At 38.6% G+C, this 25,929-nt stretch overlaps 1 protein-coding gene across 2 annotated transcripts in view; it reads right to left on the bottom strand.

Annotated features, from left to right (window-relative positions):
* arhgef38 (Rho guanine nucleotide exchange factor (GEF) 38) overlaps positions 1-25,929 on the bottom strand; it is a 112,992-nt gene that overhangs the window by 45,284 nt on the left and 41,779 nt on the right. For both annotated transcript variants that reach the window (XM_039759192.1, XM_039759193.1), the window contains exons 6-8: positions 21,561-21,760; positions 14,030-14,163; positions 5,951-6,052 (exon numbers count right to left, since the gene is read on the bottom strand). In XM_039759192.1, coding sequence (XP_039615126.1) covers positions 5,951-6,052; positions 14,030-14,163; positions 21,561-21,760 — 436 coding nt within the window. The remainder of the gene's footprint in view (positions 1-5,950; positions 6,053-14,029; positions 14,164-21,560; positions 21,761-25,929) is intronic.

Here is a 25,929-nt window from a genome sequence, read left to right as displayed (position 1 = left end):
TAGCAGAGGGTAGTAGAGCTACCACATGGATCCAGCATCTTTGGTTCTCATTGTGTGAATGATTGTTGTTTCTTGTAGAGTTTGTAGATTCTCACCATGTCCATGTTCCTCCTATACCCCCAATTATACAAAGGTTAGGTAAACTGGTGAGACCATATTGGTCCCTTTGTGGATGTGTGCATAAATGGGCCTGGCAATGGACTGACACCTTGTCCAGGACTGCTTCTTACCTTGTGTACAGTGTTGCTGGAACAGGCTCTGACCCTTAAAATGAACAGGCTGTAAAAAGTGTCATTAGTGTCATTATCTTAGGTTCACCCTTTGCCTTGAAAAATTCAGAAATGTGAACCTACCTGGAGTTCAGAAACTGAGGTGCCTAACATCAGCACTTAATTATTAAAAGAATTCAGTTAAGGACTCTTTTTAAACATCTCAAGGTCATGAAACAAAAAAGTGATGTCAATGCCTGGTTAGTGAGGGAGAATGATTTTCATAATTACATGTCACTGTTAGGGAATTTACAGATTTCTTTAGCAGTCACTGAGTAGCTTTGGATATCTACCTTGTGATAAAAGAGAGTGTCAAGGATAAGTGATTGAAATCAAAAACATTTTTTTAATGATTCACACTATAGTGAGGAGTAGTCTGTCACCGGGGTTAATGCCAAAACTGAGCTGGCACAATGTAAACTCAAAGGACTCCTCCAGGATGGAGAGCCTCACTGGCAGTAGAAAAATGTTTCATGTCTGCCAATGTGGAAATGCAGGGCCCACTAAGTAGAGGTAAACTGAATTCACCCTGAAAAACATCATCTAAGACAGTGATTCTTAACTTTTTTTGAGTCATGGACCCCTTTAAGAATCTAATGAAAGCTAAGGACTCCCTTCCTCAGAAATATTCACATAAACACAACTTTGCATACAATGAATATAATGTACTTTATTTATCGAGATTTGATTGTCTCATACGTATTTGACATACACTAAGTATTATAAAACTTTAAAGTAAACAATCTAAAAAAAACTCCTTTTTATGCAAAAAGTGATAGCCACTCATTATAATTATGAAATGCAATCCTTTTTTGCAAATTAAAACAGATCAACTACTACTACATCTACTCTAAATCAACAGCACTGGGCTGTATCTATACATATAAAGGAGATTTGGGATCTGAGAGACTGTGTTTGTGTATTTGTGGAGGGATGGAGAGTTAAGGCGGATGGGGGAGTCATGTGATCATCATCTCCACCCAGTCCATACAAGCATTGAACAAAGTAGGAGCAAGAACACACCACTGATGAACCCCAGAATCAACTGGGAAAAACGCAGAGGTCCTGCCTCCACTCTGCACAGCACTCACAGTACCAGTGTACAGGCCGGCCATGATATCCAGCAACCTCGAGGGGATGCCGCAAACCCTCAGGATGTCCCAGAGGGTAGCCCAATCAACTGTGCCGAACGCTTTATGAAAATTGTCAAAGGCTGCAAAGAAACTCTGCTGATATTTGCATTTGCACTCCATGAGAACCCTCAGTGCCAGGATGCGGTCAATGGTATACGTCTTAGGCATAAAACCAGACTGTTTCCGGTTGCTGATAGGTGGGCAAGTGATCACAGATCCTATTGAGGATGAACCTAGCAAGGACCTTACCCGGTACCGAGAGCAGTGTTATCCCCCTGTAGTTGCTGCAATCCAGGCTTTCCAGACAGGGATGACAAGTCCCATTTTCCAGCCAGTTGGGATGATGCCAGTCTCCCAAATGGAAGCAATGATTGCTTACAATGCCATGAGGGCAGCTTTACCACCAGGCTGGAGAAGTTCACCCTGGATACCAAAGATCCCTGCAGCCTTTCCCCCCCTCAGCTGTTTCACCACCTGTGCAATCTCAGTGAGACTGGGTTGTTCACAGCTAATTGAAGGATCAGCCTCAACGACTGTGGACCCAGAGATATCCAATGTCCTAGCCAGAGGATCAGCTTTGAACAACTGCTCAAAGTAGCCAGCCCAGCGGGTCACAACTGCAGTGTCATCCGTAAGGACATTCCATCACCTGCCCTGATTGCGACTTTCCAAGGAACAGATTCAGATGTGCGTAATGCTTTCATTCCTCTGTAAGCAGGACATGGGTTGCTAGACCACAGATGGTGTGTCACTTGCTCACAGATTCCTCTAACAAACGCCTCTTTATCTGCCCTCAGAGCATTGGCAACCATCCTTCTCAGTTCCTGGTACAGACCAGAGTTGCCATTGAGCCGTGCACTGCGACTCCTCTCGATGATATCCAGGGTGCCTTGTGTGATGAAAAACCTCCTTCTGAGAACATCAATAACACCAAAAGAACCCTCAGCAACCTTCAGGGTCTTGTCACAGGTCTCCCACATCACATTAAATAAATGCAGTAAGTGCAATAAATGGGTCAAACAAGATCCTTCTTCATATGTGAGGGCTCAGTCTTCAACCTGCTGGTGTTACAATGGCTGCAAGTCTTTACTGCAGCTTGTTCATATGTATAAAAGTCTCATTCCTTTATCTGCAATCAGCACTGTCGATGCAGAATTAATCTTCAGTTAAAATGTTGATCAAAATGACTGTTTTTGTTATTTCTTTCAGCGCACACAAAATTACATTTTGCATCTAGTTCAGAACTGACAAATTGTTTTTGCCAAACCCTCTTTTAAAAAATGGTAATTTTCAGTAAATGAACACAGGGCTGAATGATAATTAGTTAGCTGCTCTGGCGAAGGACAAACTGTGATTTACAGTTTTCTGTGTTGTACACAGCCAGTCCTGGTGTTAGAAACAATTTAACTGGAACGAAGGGACTTATCAAACATATTATGTATTCAGAATATAGCTTTGTTAATAAAACTGCATCAACTCAGCTGAAGTTGTTCAAATTTCTGTTGGAAGTGCCTACATCTACAGTCGTGGCCAAAAGTTTTGAGAATGACACAAATATTAATCTTCACAAAATTTGCTGCCTCAGTATTTATATTGGCAATTTGCATATACTCCAGAGTGATCAGATGAATTGCAATTAATTGTAAACTCCATCTTTGCCATTAAAATGAATTTACTCCCCAAAAACCCATTTTCACTGCTGCTGTGAAGAAGGCTTCAGGGCGCCCAAGAAAGTCCAGCAAGTGCCAAGACCGTCTCCTAAAGCTGATTCGGCTGTGGGATTGGGGCACCACTAGTGCAGAGCTTGCTCAGAAATGGCAGCAGGCAGGTATGAGTGCATCTGCACGCACAGTGAGGTGAAGAGTTTTGGAGGATGGTCTTGTGTCAAGAAGGGCAGCAAAGAAGCCACTTCTCTCCAAGAAAAACATCAGGGACATGCTCATATTCTATAAAAGGTACAGGGATTGGACTGCTGAGGACTGGAGTAAAGTCATTTTCTCTGATGAATCCCCTTTCCGATTGTTTGGAGCATTGGGGAAAAAAGATTGTCTTTTTGGCTAAGAACACGGCCATGAATAAAGAATGGTACCAAAATATCTTCTCCCGACCATCCAAGAAGAATTTGGTGATGAACAATGCCTTTTCCAGCATGATGGAGCACCGTGCCATAAGGCAAAAGTGATAACTAAGTGGCTCGGGGAACAAAACATCACAATTTTGGGTCCATGACCAGGAAACTCCACAGACCTTTATCACATTGAGAACTTGTGGTTAGTCCTTAAGAGGCAGGAGGACAAACAAAAACCCACAAATTCTGACAAACTCCAAGCATTGATTATGCAAGAATGGGCTATCATCAGTCAGGATTTGGCACAGAACTTGATTGGCAGCATCCCAGGGTGAATTACAGAGGTCTTGAATTGACTCTTTGCATATGTCAATAAAGGCCTTTGAAACTTATGAAATGCTTGTAATTATACTTTAGTATACCATAGAATCATCTGACAAAAAGGTCTAAAAACACAGAAGCAGCAAACTTTGTGAAAACCAATATTTGTGTCATTCTCAAAACTTTTGCCTAAAATGTAGAGAATTTTAAAAGTGTAGAGAGAAAAGAAAGTGTGACTGGGCCCCAGCCTGGCAAGGCAGTGCTAGAGGTTAAAGGGGGCAAGGAATGAGGAATTTACAAGTGCTGGAGGGGAATCCATGACACTAAAAAATGTGGTTCTGCTGAAGAAACTATATTCCTCCAGGGTTTTAAGAAAAGAAAAGATCCAAAACGAAGAAAAAGTGCTCAGGGCAATGGCATAGGAATTCCTATCTGTTTGCAGAAACTATTATTTCCAAATACCCATAAAATGATAACTTTGGGGCTTTATTCCATTAGAAAGTTCATGGAAAGACTGAGAGCCAGGACAGAAAATGTGATCGGCCCATTAACATGGAGTAGACCTCAGGAATACAGGGAGGCCTGGCCCAGAGGAAGCTCTGCAATAAGGGCCACAGAACTTTGTGGAGGGGGTCCCCTTGAGCCAGAAGTGGTTCAAAGTATTTTCTGAAAATACTTTAAAAAAGGCGGTTCAGCTTGGAGTCAGGAGATGAGTTGGGTAATGGTTCCTTGTGGTAAGGCAGAGGTAATGTGAGCAGGATTACAATAAATAGAACAGAAGAGTGGGAGGTTTCATTGTGTGCACTATGGCTCTTTATTGTTTTGATTTTGCTTCCCAGCTATCCCTGTCCTAAATATTATTTTGTGTTAAATATTTTTTACTTTAATAAAGAACTGTGTTTTGGGTACTTCCGGTCCCCACAATCACAACAGAGACATTTGAAAAGACACAGAACTATTGAGTAGTTATCATCATCACTGATAATTTAGCTTTATCAGTGCCACATGGAACCTCCGACTATCACTGTATTCCACAAACATCCTGGACACTCACTTCCACCAAGGTAGGCTGTAGTTGGCATAGGTTAGATAGATTCTAATGGCTGCGGGACCCTGAGGTTTATCTGTTACAGGAGTTTTAAATGAATGAAATTTGTACTGCACATCTCAGCTATCAGTTAGCATTAGTTAGCCTTACATTAACACTTTTGGGAACCTAAATAAAAGTTAGCGCATTTTTGTATTTCATTTCAAGTACAGTGGAACCTCGGTTCACGAACGTCTCGGAACAAGTACAAATCGGTTTATGACCAAAAAGTTCACCAAACTTTTGCCTCTGTTCATGACCACACACTTGGTATATGAACAAGCCAGTTTCTGCTATTTACTGTTTGTTTCTGTCACACCTAGCACCTTGTTGCATCTTACTATATTGCACCAGAGCTCATGGAGATACGTTGCCTCATTTCACAATGTACGTTGTCACACACGTGTGCATAGGAGGCAGCTAAAAGGACCAAAAGAAGGTAATTCCACACCAGGCCAGGAGGTGGCGGAGTGCAGTAAACCTTTCTCTTTTATCTCTGCAGACCAGACATGGGAAAGTCTCCCTGATTCTGATGACATCACGTCCAGTCCTGCAATCATGACGTCACATCAGGTCCCGCCCTGATGACGTCACTTTCGGTTCCGGCCCAAAGAATGTCACTTCTGGTTCCTGCACTAGATGACAAAACTTCTGCCGACAATCCATAAAAGAAACCCAACCACCTCTTTGCAATCAGTTCTGTTGTGGACTCAATCTGTGCACTTCTATGCAACCAAAACCTAATTTTTGCAGCCTGCATCAAGTATACGGGTGGCTGCCCCAAACCTCTTTTGGTGTCAAGGTCTATTTATTTCACAACGTGTACACAGTTGCTGATGACAACCTTGACTTTAACCTTAACCTTGAATTGTTGCCTGTTAGTGAAATGCAGCCTTCCTTTATTATGTCTGATTTACATGCTTTAAATAAATAGAAGTTTGTGTAAAAAATATAGTAAAAAACAATGGTGTTAAATCATATTTGGTTATAGAAAAGAATAAAGGTAATACTGTTCTTCTGAAGGCATGTAATGGTTTAAAGGATTAGCCTTTGTCTTTGTTCTTGCACTTACCAAAGCCTGGAGGAGATCACTGACATTCTTTGTTAACTGGCGAACAGCTTTTTCAATATTCTTGAACACTTTCTCTTCTTTGTCAAATTTCTCATCTTTGATCTGCAAAAACAGACATGCATTTGAATTGGACTTCCCAAGTAGTTTTCTAAGAGTTCATTTTTCTTTAGGCTTCAGATTCAAATTCTACACCCAAAACCATGGTAACACTGACAGTCTCTGATAGGCTGCCTGTAAGGTCAGTTCTTGTAGCTCATCTGTGTCTGTTTAACCTAAAATCAGGCAGTCAGTCAGTCACTTTCTAACCCGCTTAGTCGTACTGAGGTGTCACCCGTTGTACAGTTGCGCTTGGGTCCTAATTTGGGATCATGAGGTGGGTGCAGAAAAGCACAATATCAGTGCATGCTCCCAACCTCTCCTCTATCTCTTGGTCCTGAATAGAGTCATGGGGGCCTGCTGGAGCCTATCCCAGCTAGCATGAGGCACAAGGCAAGAACAAACCCTGGACAGGCACCAGTCCATCACAGGGTGGACACACACACACACACACACGCTTTGGCCAATTTAGGATCACCAATTCACCTAACATGCATGTGCTTGGGATGTGAGAGGCAACCAAAGCAAACCCATGCAGACATGGGGAGAACATGCAAACTCCATGCAGGGAGGACCCAGGACATGAACCCTGGTCTCCCTATTGCAAGGCAGCAGGGCTACAACTGGGCAACTGTGCCACTCTAAACTAGATTCAAAAAGCTTAACAGTGCAAAAGCACTTATAATGAGATGATAATACTGTAAGATGCAGAGGTTAATCTAGAGCAGGGGTCCCCAACTCCATTCCTGGATGCTCATGGAGATACGTGGCCGCAGGTTTTCATTCTAACCCTTTTTTTTAATTAGTGACCTGTTTCTGCTGCTAATTAACTTATTTTGAGTTAATTGTAATCGACTTGTGTTTTAAGATTTGTTCCCCTGAATTTTTTCATCGTTCCTCTGAATTGTTTCATTTCTTTCCTTAAATAGCACCCAATCTGTAATGAAATATGAAGTGAGTGAGCCAACAGAAGACCAACTAAGTCAGGACCTCAAACTCCAACCAATTTCACTTCAAACAGTTGCTTAATTAGGCGCAGAGTCTTATCGTTAATTAAACCCGTTCTTTAATTACATGGCTTGTTGCTGCTCTCATTGTGCAATAGCATACATTTCCGAAATGGTTGATTTTTCTCTTTTTAAAGAGTACTTTTAAAATGTCTTGGGGACATGAGCAGATCAGCATTCCTGAGACCTTCATCTTTCTTTAATTTTAGATATTGTATGATGGACACAGTTTGCTGGTCATGTTTTGGCTTCTTTTGTATCTCATTATTGTTTGGCTGCTAATTAAGGAAAAAGAAACACGTATGGGGTCTGCATCTTCAAGAGTCAGTCAATTAAAATTAATTCAAAAGAAGTTAATTAGCAGCAAAAACATGTCACTAATTAAGAAAAGGGTTAGAATGAAAACCAGCAGCCACTGCAGCCCTTCAGGACTGGAGTTGGGCACCCCTGATCTAGAGAACATCCATCTCTCCCTCAATTATGACCACTAGATGCCCATTGATGTCCAACCATCCATCCAGTTTTTGAACTTATTTATTCTAGTTCAGGGTCTCAGAATATCCGTTTTTGCACTGGACTAAAAAGAATAAAACGTCAGACATTTCCACACACTGTAGTCTACTATTATATTTTTACACAACAGCCTCTGACGTTCCTGTTGTTAAGCCTCAGAGACTAGAACTGCTAACATTATATCCTTACTTTTTTAAATGGCTAAAATGGTCTCTATAAGGTATCATGACTTGAACCGCTGAGTGCATATTTCTAGGTGTTTGATGCCCATCCCTGGCAGGTGGCATTATGATCATAACTGCTCCTCTAGGTGTAAGGCATCATTAAACTTTCAGGGCATTCTGCTGTTTTGTAGCTGCAGCTCACCCTGCTGACTTTGAAAAGCCTGCTGCAATAAATAGAAGGAATTCATTATTCAAGCTTCATATTGTTTTTTGCCCTTCTGACTCCGTCCTTTGATTTCGGATGCTCATTTCATTAAAAGACACGTACACCCCCACATGTACACAAAAGCTCCGAGTCCTGGGCTTTTAATGAAGGCAGTGGCTGTGAGGGAAGAATGGATTAAGCGTATACACTGAGGCGGTGCTGAGCACATTTTTCTTTATTCTGTTCTTTTTATATAGCACCTTTTATTGAAAAAATCTTGAAGGGTGATGTCAAAATAGACAAATGCCTAGACGTATCAAAATCACAACAAGGGAGAGGGCAGAGACAGTGCAAATAAGGCAAACATAACAAGACAGGATAAGGACAAAAACAAGTAAGAACATATTTTTTGGAATGTGTGAAATCCAAAGAGAAAATATGATTTTAGTAAGAACTTTGAAGAGCTCAGGCAAGAGAAGGAAAATATTATCATAATAGTAATGTTTTAAAAGAATTTGATAATAATAATAAAAGCAAAGACAGCCTGCTTGTTATTACTTTATACAGGGTGATTCAAAAAGATTCATCCAATTTCAAAGTGGCATATTTTTACAACCATAAGGCGCCTTGGAACCAGTCACATACCAATTGAAGTAGGGGGCCATGGAGTTTCTCACTGTCACCGGAAGATGAGACTACCTTCAGTCTGTGAGGAGATGGCGACCCCTGAGCAGAAAGCGTTTTGCGCTCAATCGAGTATGGAATGAATTGGACTATCACGTTGATGTTGTCCTTGGACCTTGAGGAGGTCATATTGAGCACTTGTAAAATTACATAATAAACTTTATGCTCCCCTAAACCATTTACAATTCACTGCATTGTTCTGTAATGATTTGCAGGTGAAATCAACCATTTTGAAATCGGATGGATCTTTTTGAATCACTCTGTATTATGGCAAATTTCTGAAATAAATGTTTTCTTGAGTTTTTCATGCCCATTTCACAACAGAAGCATCGCAATGAGAAAGTGAAACCAGTGCTGAATCATTTTATCAAAGGGCCAATAGAGATAAATTAAATAAAAATGAATTGCAAAAATAAAAAAACTGATATAAAATAGTCAACATCCACCAACGCAAACTTAATCAGCTGAAGGCCCTAGCATAGCCAACTGGAGTAACAGATATTTGAACCTAGTAGGACTGCTACAGTCATGTGAAAAAGAAAGTACACTGTCTATCAATTCCAAGCTTTTACATATCAGGATATCATTTGGTGCTCAGCAGGTCTTAAAGTTAGGTAAATACAACCTCAGATGAACAATAACACATGCCATGGGTCATTATTTATTTAACAAAAGCTAAGCAAAAATGCAGAAGCATTGTGTGAACAATTCAGTACACCCTTACTGCTTCCATAGGAATTAAGAAGGTATGTAACAGTCAGATGCTGCTAATCGAATACACTTGATTAATTGACCATCAGCAAGTGTGACCACCTCTATAAAGGCAGACACTTTGGAAGTTTGCTGGTCTGGAGCATTCAGGCGTGTGCTAACACAATGCTAAGTAGAAACAACATCAGCGATGATCTTAGGGAAGCAATCGTTGCTGCTCATCAATCTGGGAAAGCTTTTAAGGCCATTTCCAAACAATTTGAAGTCCATTATTCTACAGTGACAAAGCTTATGCACAAGTGAAAAACATTCAAGACATTTACCAACAGGACTGGACATCCCAGCAAATTCACCCCAAGGTCAGACCATGCAATGCTCAGAGAGATGGCAAAAAACCCAAGAGCCACATCTCAGACTCTACAGGCCTCAGTTAGCATGCCAGTACAATTAGAAATAGACTGAACAAGTATGGCTTGTTTGGAAGGATTGAAGCAGAAAACCTCTTCTCTCTAAAAAGGGCATGGAAGCATGGCTTAGGTTTGCAAAGTTGCATCTGAACAAACCCCAAGACGTCTGAAACAATGTCCTTTGGCCAGAAAAGACCAAAATGGAGATGTTTGGCTATAATGCACAGCACCATGTTTGGCGAAAACTAAACACAGCATATCAGCACAAACACCTCATACCAATTGTCAAGTATGGTGGTGGAGCAGTGACAATTTGAACTTGTTTTACAGCCACAGGAGCTGTTCACCTTGCAGTCATTGAGTTGACCATGAACTCCTCTGTATACCAAAGTATTCTAGAGGCAAATGTGAGGCCATCTGTCTGACAGCTAAAGCTTGGCTTGAACTGGGTCATGCTACAGCTCAATGAACCCAAGCACCAGAGGTGGCCTTTGGAGGTGGCGACTAGGGCAATTGCTCCAGGCCCCGCGATAGGAGATTCACAATTCCTGTGACCGTTGCGAGCGTGGAAAGAAGCTTTTCAAAGTTGAAACTGATCAAAAATTATTTACGATCAACAATGTCGCAAAACAGACTGTGCAGTTTAGCTATTTTGTCAATCGAAAAGGAACTTGCCTCAACATTGGACTACGAGGATCTTATTAATGATTTTGCTCAGCGAAGAGCCAGAAAAGTGGACTTCCGTCTGTGACTGTCAAAGCAGCTGTTTGGTAAGTGTTCGTTTTATTACAAGTGTTCTGGTTCTCCGTAATTAAATAAATTTGCCGACTCCAGCAGGTTCGGCAGAAACGACTGTTATCTAGTTTGTTAATGTTGCATGGAAAATGTTTCTCAATCATTAATTAAGTTGGATAAAGGCCACTTACCCAATATAAGAACAATTACAATACGTAGTGTAATCAAACGGCCAATGATACCTACATAAGGCACCATGTTTTTTAACAATAATAAGGTGTACAGCATTAGAGGCGGACAAGCCCGTGAGCATGGTGGTACGGTATATAGCCTACACTTATGGCTCTCGGCCCCGCATATGACACTCGCCCAAGGCCCCGCATACTCCTAAGGCTGCCTCTGCAAGCACACCATCATATCTACAACAAAATGGCTGAAAAAGAAAAGAATAAAGGTGCTGCTATGGCCCAGTCAAAGTGCTAACCTTAACCCAACTGAAATAATGTGGTGAGACCTTAAATTAGCTGTGCATAATCAAATAGCTGCAAACTTCAAAGAACTGAAGCAACCTTGTAAATAAGAGCAAGGCAAAATTCCTCCATAATGATGTGAGAGACTGATAAAGTCATATAGAAAACGATTGCCTCAAATTATTGCTGCTAAAGGTGGTTCTACAAGCTATTGAATCATGGGGTGTACTTAGTTTTTCACACATGGCTTTTCCATTTTTTGTGAAATAAATAATGACATGGTGAAATCTGTTGTGCGATGTTTTACACCTAAGGTTAGTTTTAAATAATTTTAGAAAATGGTATACACAAGATGTTTGTTTTTTTATGTCCTCATATATAAAGCCAGTGAACTGTCAGATGGTGTACTTTCTTTTTTACATAACTGCATATGGTGGCAAGCTTCCCCCAGCAGTCCACAAAAGTGCTGTTGGTTTGATTGGTAATTAGAATATTAGAACAATCTAGATGAGAACAGGCTATTCAGCCCAACAAAGCTTTTCTATTCCTATCCACTTAATTCCTCTAAAATAACATCAAGTCTAATGTTGAAGGACCATAAAGTTCTACTGTCTAACACATTGCTTGGTAACTTATTCCAGCTGTCTATGGTTCTCTGTGTAAAGAAAAACGTCCTAATGTTTTTGTGCAAAATTTACCCTTAACAAGTTTCCAACTGTGTCCCTGCGTTCTTGATGAACTCATTTTAAAATAGCAGTTTCAGTGCACTTTACTAATTCTCTTCAGAATTTTAAACACTTCAATCATGTCATCTCTTAATCTTCTTTTGCTTAAACTGAAAATATTCAGCTCTTTTAACCTTTCCTCATAAATAATCCCCTGTAGCCTGGAATCAGCCTAGTCACATCTTTCTGAACCTTTTCTAGTGTGTCTATGTCTTTATATAGCCTTAAGACCAAAGCTGCACATGATGGGGTCTAACCAGTGTGGTTGAGCAAAATGTTCTTTGACTTGTACTCTACACATCTTGCTATATAATCTAACATTTTGTTAGCCTTTCTATTCTTACCTAATGTGTCAGTGTGGAGTAGGCATATGTTTCTCTATTTATGTGTGTTTAGGTATTTAAGTCAGTGTGGATGAGGCCCATCATACTGTAAGACCCCTTTGTAAAAAGGCATACTTTACAATGGACTGGTATCTTGCCTTATAATCTCTAGTTGCCCACTACTCTGTACTGAAGAAATAACTTCAACAAATGAATGAATTGAAGGATATTCATGCATATAAATTTTAAAAAGCAAATCTCTCTATTATAAAAGAAAATCTTGAGATGAGACAAGACTATTGCCAAAAGATTTTTTCGAGTTGGTAGAGGGGTTCCCAACCTCCTCTCAACCATTTCTGGTTCACGGCCCATGGCCATGGTCCTCTAACGTTTCATTTGTGTGAATGCCTTTGTCAGACACAGTTCTTGCCTTCTCAACTATTACAAATATTTACGCTTTCCTCACTTTAAGCTTCCATTAAAAGAAGACTTATTATGTCCAAATCTTATTGAAGAATTTTATCCTGAAGGTTTATCAACAGAAGAAATGAGTACACATGCAATCCTAGCACCGAGAAACGATGAAGTCAAATTAAATAATGATAAAACTGTCGATTGGTTACAGGGCAAATTAATTAAATGTGTATCAATTGACTATGCTGAAAAAGTTGGTGGTGATGGTGCGGAAGATGAAAACATCAACTTACAATATCCCGTAGAATATCTACAACCGTTAACACCGTCCGGTCTTCCACCGGCCAAATTACTGTTGAAAGAAGGATGTATTGCAATGTTATTTCATAATTTATGTTTGAGTGATGGGCTATGCAATTGGACAAGATTAGTTGTATTGAGAATTGGTCGAACCATTCTAACATGTAAAATTTTAACAGGCGACAAGAAAGGTAATGTAGTACATATTCCGTGAATAACATTAGACACAAAAGGAGATCTTGATATGCCATTTGTATTAAAATGTTTATAGTTTCCCATTAGAATAGCTTTTGCTATGACAATTAACAAATTACAGAGATAAACATTCGAAAAAGTCGGTTTATTTGTTACAGAGAAAGAAACGATATTCACTCACGGGCAGTTATACGTTGCATCGTCACGATGTTAAGTCCAAACACGGAATCAAAATTCAATGCGATATTGAAAAAAAGTGAATTTCAAATGTTGTTTTTACTACTATAAGTTTTATAGTAAAAGTTTAAGTTAAAAAAAGTATTTGCATGTTGCATAGAGAAACATATGCCTACTCCACACTGACACATTAGGTAATGTGCATGCCAAACAGAACGAAAACATATAATGCAACAAATACTGTACCTCTAACGCAACATGAAACATAATTTTCATTCAATTTATTATGTTTTACTGTTTTTTAAGTTGGTTAATTACTCGCTGTAATGTAAAATGGTTAGTTCTATTATTTTTATATGTAACAATTCCCATGAAAATAACAATCTATATAAAATGTATATTCGCTTCCACATACACGAGCGGCAGAGCCACAAAGTCACTAGCACATTGCACCCGCCTGTGGGTTGGTGAGCGAATAGCACAGGGGGCAGAGCCCCCTAGTAATTAAAAAAAATGGAAAAATCAGAAGATTTTAAGAAGGAAGAAGGAATAGGAATACTTATTATTTGACTGATTAATTCTGGTTGAACTTATTGACCCTTTAGCTTTAAAGTTTCTTTAAAAATATTCACAGATAAGATTTGTCATTAACAATCTAATCTTATTCATAAATCACACATTTATACTACTATGAAACAGAAATGCACACACTAATGCATACACTATGTATGTATAATATTTTCAACTTTGAAAGTACCATATAAAGCAAAGATTGGTGAAATGATGGGTACATGTCACCCACAGCAGAAACACAAAAATAAAACATTGAATTATACAGGCAGTTTAATTCTTTTAACTAGAATGGCTGTTTGGAACAGAATTCATCAGCCACAAGACTGTTCTGGAAATTCAAAATTTTTACCCATCGCATTCATTACATTAGTTGTATGTACCTGAGGTTCCTTTCCTGTGATGCGTTTGATATGCCCAGTCACTCTGTCTGACTTCTTTCTGAGCGAATGAAAGCTAAACTTGTTAATTTTGTTTCTCAGTCTCCCTTCTTCTTCATTTTTCTTGTACTTCATCACTGTAAAGAAACACAAAATTGGGAAGATATCATACAGTAGGTATGCTGGATACACATACTATACTTAACCACAAGCTATGAGGTCCAACAATTTGAAAAGATCTCAACTGTCTACACTAATTTAATGAATATGTCACTGTGTGCTTGGTTGAAATGGTTGTTTTGGAGCTGTTAGGAAATAATGCCTACTCTTGTCTTTATATTGTATGTTTGTGTTTATGCTTTATTTCATTTGAACCTCACCAAATCAAATTCAGATTATCTGACATTGTTATAGCAATTAAGTAACACAGAATGATTAATTATATTAACTAAAAAGATTACAGTAGGCACAGTGCCTATCAGCAGTGAGGTTTGGTGGTAGAACTCGCCCTCTATCTATCTATCTATCTATCTATCTATCTATCTATCTATCTATCTATCTATCTATCTATCTATCTATCTATCTATCTACAAGGTAGAGAATCCAATGAGATGGCAAACTATGTAGCTTCCCATGCAGAATTACTGGGTCTAATTGCAAAGTATGTTGAGATCAGCAAGTGTAAAAATCCTGCTTTGATCAATGTATTTACAAATATGTTCTAAGAGGAAGTAAAAGAGAAACTCCAAGAAAAGAGAAGTGGACAGAAAGTCATGGTTTCTGAAAAATGACAATGGATATTGTTCTAAAACACTGAAAAAGGGAGTAATCTTTACAAGTGAAAAAACAGAAAGCTCCAGAAACTGTCTCTGCATTTCAGTGAAGGGTTCCACCCTTACTGGAATTGCACATCATTATTATTAGACCTTGATGCAGATGGCTTCCAGCAGTAGAGGAGCACACTGTATTCCACTTCTGTCAACAAAGAACAGGAAGATGAGGCTACAATGGGCTCATGAACACCGCAACAAGATTAATAAAGATCAGGAAAATGCCATCTGACTTAACAAATCTCTTTCTGTTACAACTTGATGATCGTTGGTTCAGAATTTGGTGCATTTAGCATGAATCTATGGATCAATCCTGCTTTAATCATGAGTATATGGTGGATTTGTTAGTGTTTATGGTGTGGGAAATGTTTTCTGGTCACTTATTAGGTGTCTTCAATGCCAACTGAGCATCATCTGAATACCTTAACATTACTGCTGACATTATCCATCCTGTCATGGCCAAAGTCTACCCTTTTTACAAATGGATATTTCCAGCAGGATATTATGTCATGACACAAAGCAGACATCATCACAAGCTGAAACCAGATTTTAGTCCAATAGAGCACATTTGGAATGAGGTGGTGTAAAGGTTTGCCATATTAATACATAGACTAAATCTCCTAATGAACGGAATGATGCCATTTAAGTCAGCACGAACCAAATTCCCCAATGAACATGTCCAGGACCACGTTGAGTACAATCCTCAAAGTATTCAGCTTGTTCTGAGGAATTCTACCCAGTAATATCAATTTGTACCTATTAAAAGTGTTCACTACTTGTATATATGGTCATTGCAGTCACATTTCAGTACAGTGAAATTCGTACAAGCATGTGCTAATCCACATGCAACACATCTCACCTTTCTGATGCCATGATTAGTGAGTATAATTACCTTACCTTGACACTTTTGCCTTCCTTACCTCAAAACTCTCAAAACACAGATGTTCTGTATGTGCTGCATGTGCACGTCTGGGTGTCTTTGATCTTGCAATATTATACCCTTTGCAGTATACAGTATAATGAAATAATAGGGGTGATTTGGTAACGCAATAGATAACACTGCTGCCTCATAAATGGAAAGTCCTAGAATCAGATCACTTATCTGTTATTAACTGTGCGAGTTTGTAGGTCTCTCCATGTCTATTTTCCTCCAAGTCCTCTGTTTTTTTGTATCACACCCCAATACCATTACTTTTTAGTTTATTGGTAGTAAGAAATTGACCTCATGTATGAATGTGTGTCTGCATGAATGAGGATCTTGCAATGGACTGGCGATGAACTTCCATACTAACAATACAGTGATAAATTTAAGCCCAACACAACCCAGAAATGGATTTGGCAGATTGGACAATATTATAATATATAATACATTAGTGCTGGGATGGATTTTTGGTGATAAACTCAATATAGCACCAAATGTTTAGTACACCTTGATCAGTCTCTGGGCATCTGGGACTGCACCCAACCCTAACTCTACATCTTGTGGGTGGTGAGCACAGATTGCAGCTATACCTGTCTATTTTAGACTGAACTCAATCAAATCTTTGCTTGTAAATATCACTCACAGGCTAGATTCCAAAAGTGAGTGTTGGAATCTATTATCTGGGAGAAACTGTTTATTATGTAATTAGAACCACTGTGGAAATCATTTATGGACAGTTGTTTGTTGGTCTACCCTCTTATATTAATATGCTTTGGTTAGCCCAATTGGAAGAACAACATTTCCAGACAACACTGCCCTATGGGGCACAAAAAGGTCCACACAATGCCAAGGCCACAATTCTTGTCACCATCAAAACTAGCTCATAAGATTTGGATTGTAACTTTACTGGAAGAAAGTAATTGAAATTCATGCTGGAGGTTGAAAAGTACCATCTAGACATAGCCAGACATATGTTTATGCACTGCATTGGCACTCAGTTCAAGGACAGTCACTTTCTTATTCTGAAGTTGCTCAATTGGAGAAGACCCAAATACTACTAAGCATCTGGCTGGGTGCCATATAGTTACGGATGGTTCTCGTGGGAAATGGCGGTCTATACAGTTTGCAGAAAGTAAAACGTAGACTTCTGTTATATACACGCCAAACAACTCTCATGCTGTGCTTACAAGGAACTGACTCTGTAGTTCTACTGGGAGATTTCAATGCCTTCATGGGGAATGATGGCGTTATCTGGAGTGTCATGGTTGGGAGTAACTCAAGGATGCTCTTAAGTGTACCTGCTAGCAAAGTACCTTGGGACAGAGGTAAATTATTGAGTTTACAGTTGTGTTATCTCATTTATAGCCACATGTTTTGGTCATTTGGGCCAGTGCTAAGTTTCAATTAGTCACCATATAATGGTGAGCTTTCTATGGATTGAGAATCCAATAGTCCTACTCCATTGTGAGGCACATACAACCCATAATTAATGATTGACTGTGATTGCTGATTTAAATGGCTATGAAGACATATATATAACTGTTTTTGCCTTATGTAGACATTTTACATAGGAGGAACTGTATCCCTCAGCTGGCATCTAAGAATTCCTCAGTTGTTGCTGGGAACGGTTGCTGTGGATGGGATGCGCTTGTCAACTCACCTCAGCATGTTGCAACAGTGATCCTTAGCAGGATAACCAGGTTGAAAGTGAAGTGAAGACATTGAATATTTAGCACTATTATCAAATAACCTAGCAGCTGTCCACACTACAATGGGTCACTGTTGTTTCAGAATCATCTTCTAAATTCTGCTAATTACCAAAGCAATGCCTTGAAATCAAACACCTAGAACACCTAATTGCATTGTTTATGCTGTTTAAAGCTTGGAGAAACCTGAGATGTTCTGGCAAAGGCTTTCTCACTCTTTTGTTTCTGCACTCCTCACTTTCTGTGCTATTCCTACCTATGCCAGGCTCAAGATGCATGATTTCTGTGTTTCAATTGTTCATTGTTGTTGGTATCATACTACTCCCACTACTCTGTGGCAGAAAACTGGTGTATAGAGATGACCTGGTCTTCCATCTGTAGTTAACTTTGTATCATTGGTATTGTGTCTTAGTGATAGAATACATTGAATTAACTTATGATGAAGTTAATATTAGTCTCTTTGTTGAAATGAAGGATTAGTTTTTTGAAAACTTATCATTAGGACCACATACATCTGCTACTTTTGATTCGTTAAAATTACAAATAACTGAAGGCTAATGGACAGCATGATTAGGCTGTGGCCAGAATTGGCCTTTCAAAGCTCTACTATGCCCTTGTGAGAGGGTTAGGAGCATACGCTGATACAGCGCATTGTTGCATCCACCACATGACAAACCACCTCAAGATCCCAGATTAAGACAGGCAAGGCAGCGCCACACTAGTTCAGATGGAATGGAACAGTGTGAAGTTTTTTATGGTGGCTGGAATACCAATTCTGCCACCAACCCCCAGGTTTTTCCCAGCATGTTGGAGAGCTTACTTGCAAGGCTGGATGCAGATTAACGTCATACCCAGGATGGAGCAATTGTTAAGGGACTTGCTGTAGGGCACAATGGAGTAGATTAACTTCTGCCATTTACAGGATTTGAACCAGCAACCTTCCTATTACCAGTACAGATCCCTATCCTTAGAGCCACCACTCCGCCCACACTGCCCTTGTGATTCATTCTAAATCATGGTGAAGCTGAGATCTTCTGAAAATGGCCATCTTAACGATCACTAATCATTTTCAACTTGCACAATATCATTCTGTCTTTGTGGCATGGCTGGGTATCTCCCTTATCACAAAAGACCACAGGTTTGGGTGATAAGTAAATCTGCCAATAATGCATGAGTGTCCTGTTAGCTCCTGTATTTTATTAGAATTGGAGGAAGGTTGAAATGTTAAAATTCTTTAACATTCAGACTCGCCAGTATCAGAGGTGGTTGTAGAACCTGCAGAATGGGATTCAAGCTCTAGGTTACTGAAGGCTCTGTGACTCTTTGAGGATCCATTGATGTGTTTGTTCAAAATACCAACAGTGCTGTATTTCCTCTCTTGCTATACCTGCGCTTGCTTTATTTTGTAACTGACCAGTGAGTTTTATCCAAGTGCAGAGTATATTAGATTAGCATGACAGAGTGAGTGATTTCTGCTTTGTATCCATTGCTCTCAGGACAATCCTCTGTTCCCCAAAATTCTACAATAATAATTGTCTCTTTAAATGGGGACACAAAACAAGGCAGAGAATCTTTGTGACTGCCAGTAGAGAAGACAAATAAAGTCTCACTGAAAGCATTTTATAAAAATGCACAGAGACCACACAGCTCCGAAGAGAAGAAACACGGTCCCACCAGCTGTTGGTCTGAAGACACTTCCATATTTCACCAGGAGTGGGAGAAAGAAAGAAAGATTTCATTTTTTACAGGTAGAAGGTTTTTTTTTAATTAAATTGTGTTGAGGGGTGATTGATTGCTCATTCACTTGTATTTTGGTGGAGGTCCACTTCACTGAAGAGATCCATAAAAATCAGTATAACAGTAGCTGGAATGCACTGATTCATATTCTGTACAATCTTACTTTGGATTACATTTCTGTTACAGTATATATACTCTAATGCACTCTATTGCTGTATTTAGACTGTATAATATCTATATACAAAATATACAGATTTAAAAGACATTCAATATTAGGAAAAATATAAAAAAAATGCTTTTATAAAGCAAATAGTGTCTAAAATTGTTAACTGTTTTAATTTCAACCTATTTGAATGAAAATGAAAATTATTTGACTCTCAGATATGAAGTGATATGTAAAAGGAAGTGAACTGAACATAGTGAGGCATGTTTCCTGTTTTCAGAGTGATTTACAAGCCATTCTGTTCATGGCTTGCCAGCTGCTTCTTTTATGCCATTATTAACATGTGACCTCAGACGATAACAGATAATAGCTCCTTGTTCAGAAGCAATCTGCTTTTAGACGAAGTGTAATAAAATAACCAGCACAGCAGCAAGCAAGCAGCAGTCTAAAGCTGTTACCTCCCCCAGCCTCTTGTCTCTTCATAGCACAGTATAAGCTGCCATTTGTCATTTTTTTAAAGAATGGAATATGAATATAATATTCAATTCATTACAGACTAAAATTACCATAGCTGTGTGGCACCATTAGGTCCTGAACTTGGAACTGGGTGACCTATGGGGCGGCCTGTTTCTGCACCAACAACTTTCTTAATGAAAGGTTAATTTCTATCTTATTCATATTCCTATGTAATTAATTGTGGCATTTTCCTAGTTATACATGCTCGGTGTCAGTTTTGATATACAAAAGAGTAATGAGCCTTTTTCCAACAGATTAATGAAAGACATAGGTGAATATACACAGCAATAAAATATCTGCTTTACATTTACTTTGTAAGATTTGCACATTTACTCTTTCTAATTTATTTTTAAGGCATCTAAACTCAAAAATACAGATTACAGAAATCTCAGCATCGGGGGGATTTCCAAACCAATAAAATAGAGATTATCCTATACTGTATGCTTAAAACTGAATTTCTGTATATCTGTCTGTTAGAGCACCATGCAAATATCTACAAAAGCTAAAATAATACCAAATTCATAGCACTAGATATCCGCTAGATGGCAGCAACAGGTCAATAGTGAGACTTATTAAAATTGCTTGGAAGGAATGGCATTTTATTTATGCTTTATCTTGTTCTTTTATATATATATATATATATATATATATATATATATATATATATATATATATATATCTTTATATATATATACAGTATATATATATATATAGTGATATGTGACTACCTGGCTGGGACACCAACAGAGTGGAAGGACCAGGGGAGAAGGCGTTGGTGAGGCAATACCTCCCCTGGGACACTAGAGGGCAGCCCTCCTGGGTGGCTGTGGCACCACAAATTCTTGCAGGGCATACCTGGAGCTGGTTTCGTGCAACCCTGTTTCGTTCCATGGGGACCGCCAGGGGGAGCTGCAGAGCCCTAATTAAGGACCTCCAGCAAACCTGGGAGTGATTCCAGGTAATACTGAAGAGCCACTTGGAACACTCCCAGGACTTGAATAATAGGAGCCGCCTCACTCCATTCAATGGCCAGTCGGGAGGAAGAAGACGAAGCCTGAGGAGGAAGTGGAGGTGGATGGACTGGCAGCAGAGAAGGCACTGTGTTGTGTTGGTGTACTGCACACAAAACTGTAAATAAACCGGGTGTTGTGTGTTGAACCTGTGTTCTGGGGTTAGGGTGGCTGAATGTGCCCACAATATAATAATATTTACAATATAAAAAAGTTGAATTTCTGTCTGTCCATGTGTTCAAGCATCACACAAAAACTATTACACTTATTTCTACAGAACTTTGTAGTTATTTCTGGTATAGTCTAAGTATAGTCTAATAAATATGTGCAGTTTGGTAAAGACAATAGTGACTATTTACCTATGAAACAGGCTCTTCTTTTTCCAACCAATGGCTGTGCAGTATCACACAGCCCTCTTCATTTGAAAGTATAAAATGGCTGGTTTATGGGCAAAGTGACCAGCCTGACTCGTTTATAATTCTATTGTGCCTTTTAGTTCTTTTGAAAGAAAGAAATGCTTGAAAGTTAAGTTATGTGGAAATTAGGAAATGATGCTCTGTGATCAGATTTACAGAAAGCAACTCCTGAGACACCCTCCAAATGTGATGGACAGGCACCCCAGGTATTCTCTCTATTCCCCACACACTTACCAAGATCTTTTCCTCTTTTAAATTCGTTGATGTTGCTGTTGATTATGTTTACAGCATTCAGGGCTTCTTCCAAAGGTCTGATATCTGGATGGCTGTCTGGAGTGCAGTTCCAAAGCTCTCGTAAAAGCAGGGGGTATTTCATCACCCGCTGGACTGGTTTGATCATAAAGGATCTCATGTTCAGCAAATTTGACTTGCCTCTGAAATGAGACGCACATGGGAGCAGATTTTTCACATATGGCCACTAATATGTTCATTTTGATAAGGTCTTAAATGTCTTCCTCCACTTTAGCATAGCCAGAAGAGCAAACATTAAAAAGTGGATACAATGTTTGTAATAAAATATGAGATGTTCTTGGGGGTTAGTTAACAGTCTGAAATCTTGTTTGATTGGGATATAAATATTTCACATGTCTCTATTTAGTAAACTAGTACATCCATGTATTAAACTCACTTAATTCAGTTATTGAACTAAAGCTGAAGTTTAATTCATGAACCGACACTGACTGGTATGCCAGCCCATCACAAGGCACAGTCACTCATCTATAACCAGATTATTGACAGCAATAAGCCCCACCAGAACACCTAGAGAAAAACCAACATAGAAAAGTAGAAATATAGAGTTGTTTTAGACAGGCATTGAGTTCTAAAAGTTAATGTGATGAAGAGGAGCCATCGGGTTCCAAGTCATATAGAGTTCATGACTTTTGAGTAGCAAAAATGTCTATAAATCATATCTGATATGAAAAGTAATTGATGTATGTGTGCTATGGCCTGGGATTATTTTTAATTGTTTCTCTCCTCTTTCCTGTCGCTCGACACCAAGTTCCTCTTGTAGCATGGTTCTTATTCGTAAGGAAGTAATTTGCTTTATTTACACCTTTATCCAAAGTGTATTTAATAACGTTAAAAGTACCTACTTTTTCAAAGAGTCTCTTTACATAGAAATTTGTTCTGTCTTTTAAGCAAAACTAAATTACATTGCATTTCTCATTGAGGTTGTTCTTCGAAGATGATCGAGTGCAAGTCTCTTGTGAGTCTGTTCCTTAAGTGAGTGTTTCTCAACCTTTAAGTGTTTGCGACACGAGTTTTCATAACAGTTTTAATCGCGCCCCCCCTAACATTTTTTTGAAATGTAGATGCATATTTTATTATACCTACTTAACTTTTATTGACATTTATCTAACTCTATATTTATTGTTCTAGTATCAGAATGTAGTTTAAGTTAATTTGTTTTGGTTTCAACAGATGTTTTTTTCATATTTTTGACTCTTGTTTTCTTTTTTTCACATCTTTGTGCCCCCCTTTTTGTTACTCCACGCCCCACTAGGGGGGTCCACCCCACAGGTTGAGAACCACTGCCTTAAGTGGTTGAACATATCATCATGACATATGATGTCATGGGTCACATGGGTAGGAATAAGGTGTGTAGCAACTATGCAGCATCATAGCAACATGGCTGATTTGTGTGATAATGTTTTCTAAAAATTGTACTACTGGGAGCAACCACATTGAAGGGTTTTCACGTGAAATCTCCCACTGGGAAACTCTTATTTTTAGACTATGGAACAGTATGCACACACAATAAAAATGGAAGCGCTCATGCAGGCAACCATACAAAATAGCAGCACCCATAGAAAAGAAATACAAAAGGCAATGTGATAACCTCACCATAATAATGAAATGAAAATGTACAGAAAACAAAAATTAAATTTAATAACATGCAGAAAAAAACTAATTAAATGAAGCAGACTGAATCATAATGTGATCTTAACACCTGTGGTACATCCATACATGCGTTGAATGTGGACATGACTGTGTAGGCCTTAGTATATTCAAATGACAAATGACAACCAATGAAATGGCAGTGAAGACGTGGCTACAAAAGATTCAATCATCATGTTTTCCTTGTCCTTGTCAACCATTTTCTTGCACTGAACTATGAGCATCTAACTATGGCAGGTAATGTAATTTTATTTGAGTTTTAAGATGATAAAGATAGGATGTTGTACCATGTTAGCCATTATGGATGCAATGAGAAGTCAAACAAAATTACACTTTTTATTGGCTAACTAAAAAGATTACAATATGCAAGATTTCAAGGCAGCTCAGGCCCCTTCTTCAGGCAAGATGTAGTCTTTTTAGTTTTCCTATGAATTATAAAAAAAGGTAATAAAAGGAGTTATTTTGCATGAATTCTCATTGAGAAGATAGAGAGAAACACTAGTTGTCATGTTATGCTTTTAACTACTATCAGGGCACCCTGTTCAGGATGTGTTCTTACCTTGTTCCCTATTCTGGATGGGACAGGCTCTAGAACCCCCATGACCCTTTTCAGGACAAAGCGGGTTAGACAATGACTACTGTCAGGCATTTACTTGTAATCCTGATATGTTTTATAGTTTTTGCAGAACCTGGTACATGTTTACCAAAGTAGATGGAATGGTAGACATTTTAGAATAATATTTTAAAGAGGGATTTGGACAGCATACATGCTTGGCAGAATAGGGCCAAATGAAATGTAATGTAAATATAAATAAACATAAAGTATGAAGCACAGGAACTAGAAATGCTATATTTGAACACACAATGGGAGGTCTGAAAGTTGAAAGAACTGCTTATGAGAAGGACCCAGGAGTCATAGTGGACTTGTCACTAGCACTAGCCATATCCAGACACAGTGCTCAGAAGTGATGACAAATGTGTTAGGTTATATAACACAATGTGTAGAGTACAGGTTGAAGGAGGTCATGCTAAAGCTTTATAAGCCATTAGTTGGGAGCACACCTGGAGTGCAGCATGCAATTGTCATCTCCATAATACAAACTATTAGTTATAGTTATAGTTATTTGATATTTTGTTGAGAGTTATGTTGTTACTCTGTTTATTTAGTTATTCTGTTTGCACTAGTACTACTGATCTTCTTAACTCTTTATTACCTTATCTTTATTCCTCTTGTTGGCACTGAGCATGTATATGACAAAAGAATTTCCCTCTGGATAAATAAAGTTCTTATCTATCTATCTATCTATCTATCTATCTATCTATCTATCTATCTATCTATCTATCTATCTATCTATCTATCTATCTATCTATCTATCTATCTATCTATCTATCTATATTACAAAAAAGACATAACAGCACTAGAAAAGGCCAACTAGGCTGATTCCAGGACTGCAAAACATGAGATATGAGGAAAGATTGACGGAGATGAAATTTTTCAGTAAACGGAGATTAAAAGATGACATAACAGACATTTTTAAATTATGAAAGGAGTTATTTAAATATATACATTTATACAATGGATACGGGCTGCTACTTTAAAATGAGTTAAGCAAGAATATGGACACACAGTTGGAAACTTGTTAAGGGTAAATATCACAAAAACATTAAAAGCATTAAAAGGTGTCATTTTGCTTGGCTTTTCTCTACAAAAACATTAGAAAGGTTTCCTTCACTCATAGAAACAAAGACGCATGGGATAAGCTACCAAGTAGTGTGGTAGACAGTAGGACTTTAGGGACCTTCAGAACTAGACGATATTATTTTAGAGAAATTAGGTGGACAGGATTGATTTGTTCTCATCGAAATTTGTCTGTTTTCATGTTCTAATGTTGAATTCTATACCTAACTGGCACAATGTAGCTGCACCTGTTAAATTTTGCATAACTATTAAGGAAAACATTCCTTAGGCTAAACTGGAGTTGAATAATTCTGCCCTACCGTGCAAGTCATAACTTTATTTAATGTTAAACATGGATTAGACTGTGTTTTCTGGAGAAATTCATATCTTAAAAATAGCTGTGTGCTTAGTGGAACTGACCATTTATTTGTTTTGAGACATCGGGTCTAAGTCCAAAGGTGTTATTATATTGTATAATGTCTGTAATCAGTAGTACTCTTTCTGAGGCAGCCTGCTTTCAGGTAGTCTGTATTTAGGCCTCAGAAGATTTTTTATTTTTTTGTAGGACTGGAGTGTGATATTAATGTATAAATCCAACATGTTCTAGATGTCTTGCAGGGTCTTTTCCCAGTGGGACGTGCTTTGAATAGCTCTAAGGGGAGTCTCCTGAGGTACATCCTTACAACATGTCCATACCACCTCAACTGGCTGCTCTCAGTCCGGAAATGCTGCAACTCTACTCTAAGGCTCTCCTGGATTGCTGAGCTTCTCATCCTATCAGAGAGTGTTAGCCAAGCACATATCTTTGACTAGCTGAGGGTTATGTTGTGAGAAGTGAACTGCATCCTTATGGTTTCCTGTCTTACACCCTAGCCAGAAAGCAATGCAGCTTATTAGAAAGTGGCTTCTAACTAACAAATTGGAGGAAATTTTGAAACACATAAGCCTGGTGTATGTCTCTTGGTA

This window comes from Polypterus senegalus, chromosome 7, assembly GCF_016835505.1.
Source record: "Polypterus senegalus isolate Bchr_013 chromosome 7, ASM1683550v1, whole genome shotgun sequence".
Classification (NCBI taxonomy): domain Eukaryota; kingdom Metazoa; phylum Chordata; class Cladistia; order Polypteriformes; family Polypteridae; genus Polypterus; species Polypterus senegalus.
This window is presented reverse-complemented; position numbering and strand designations above follow the sequence as displayed.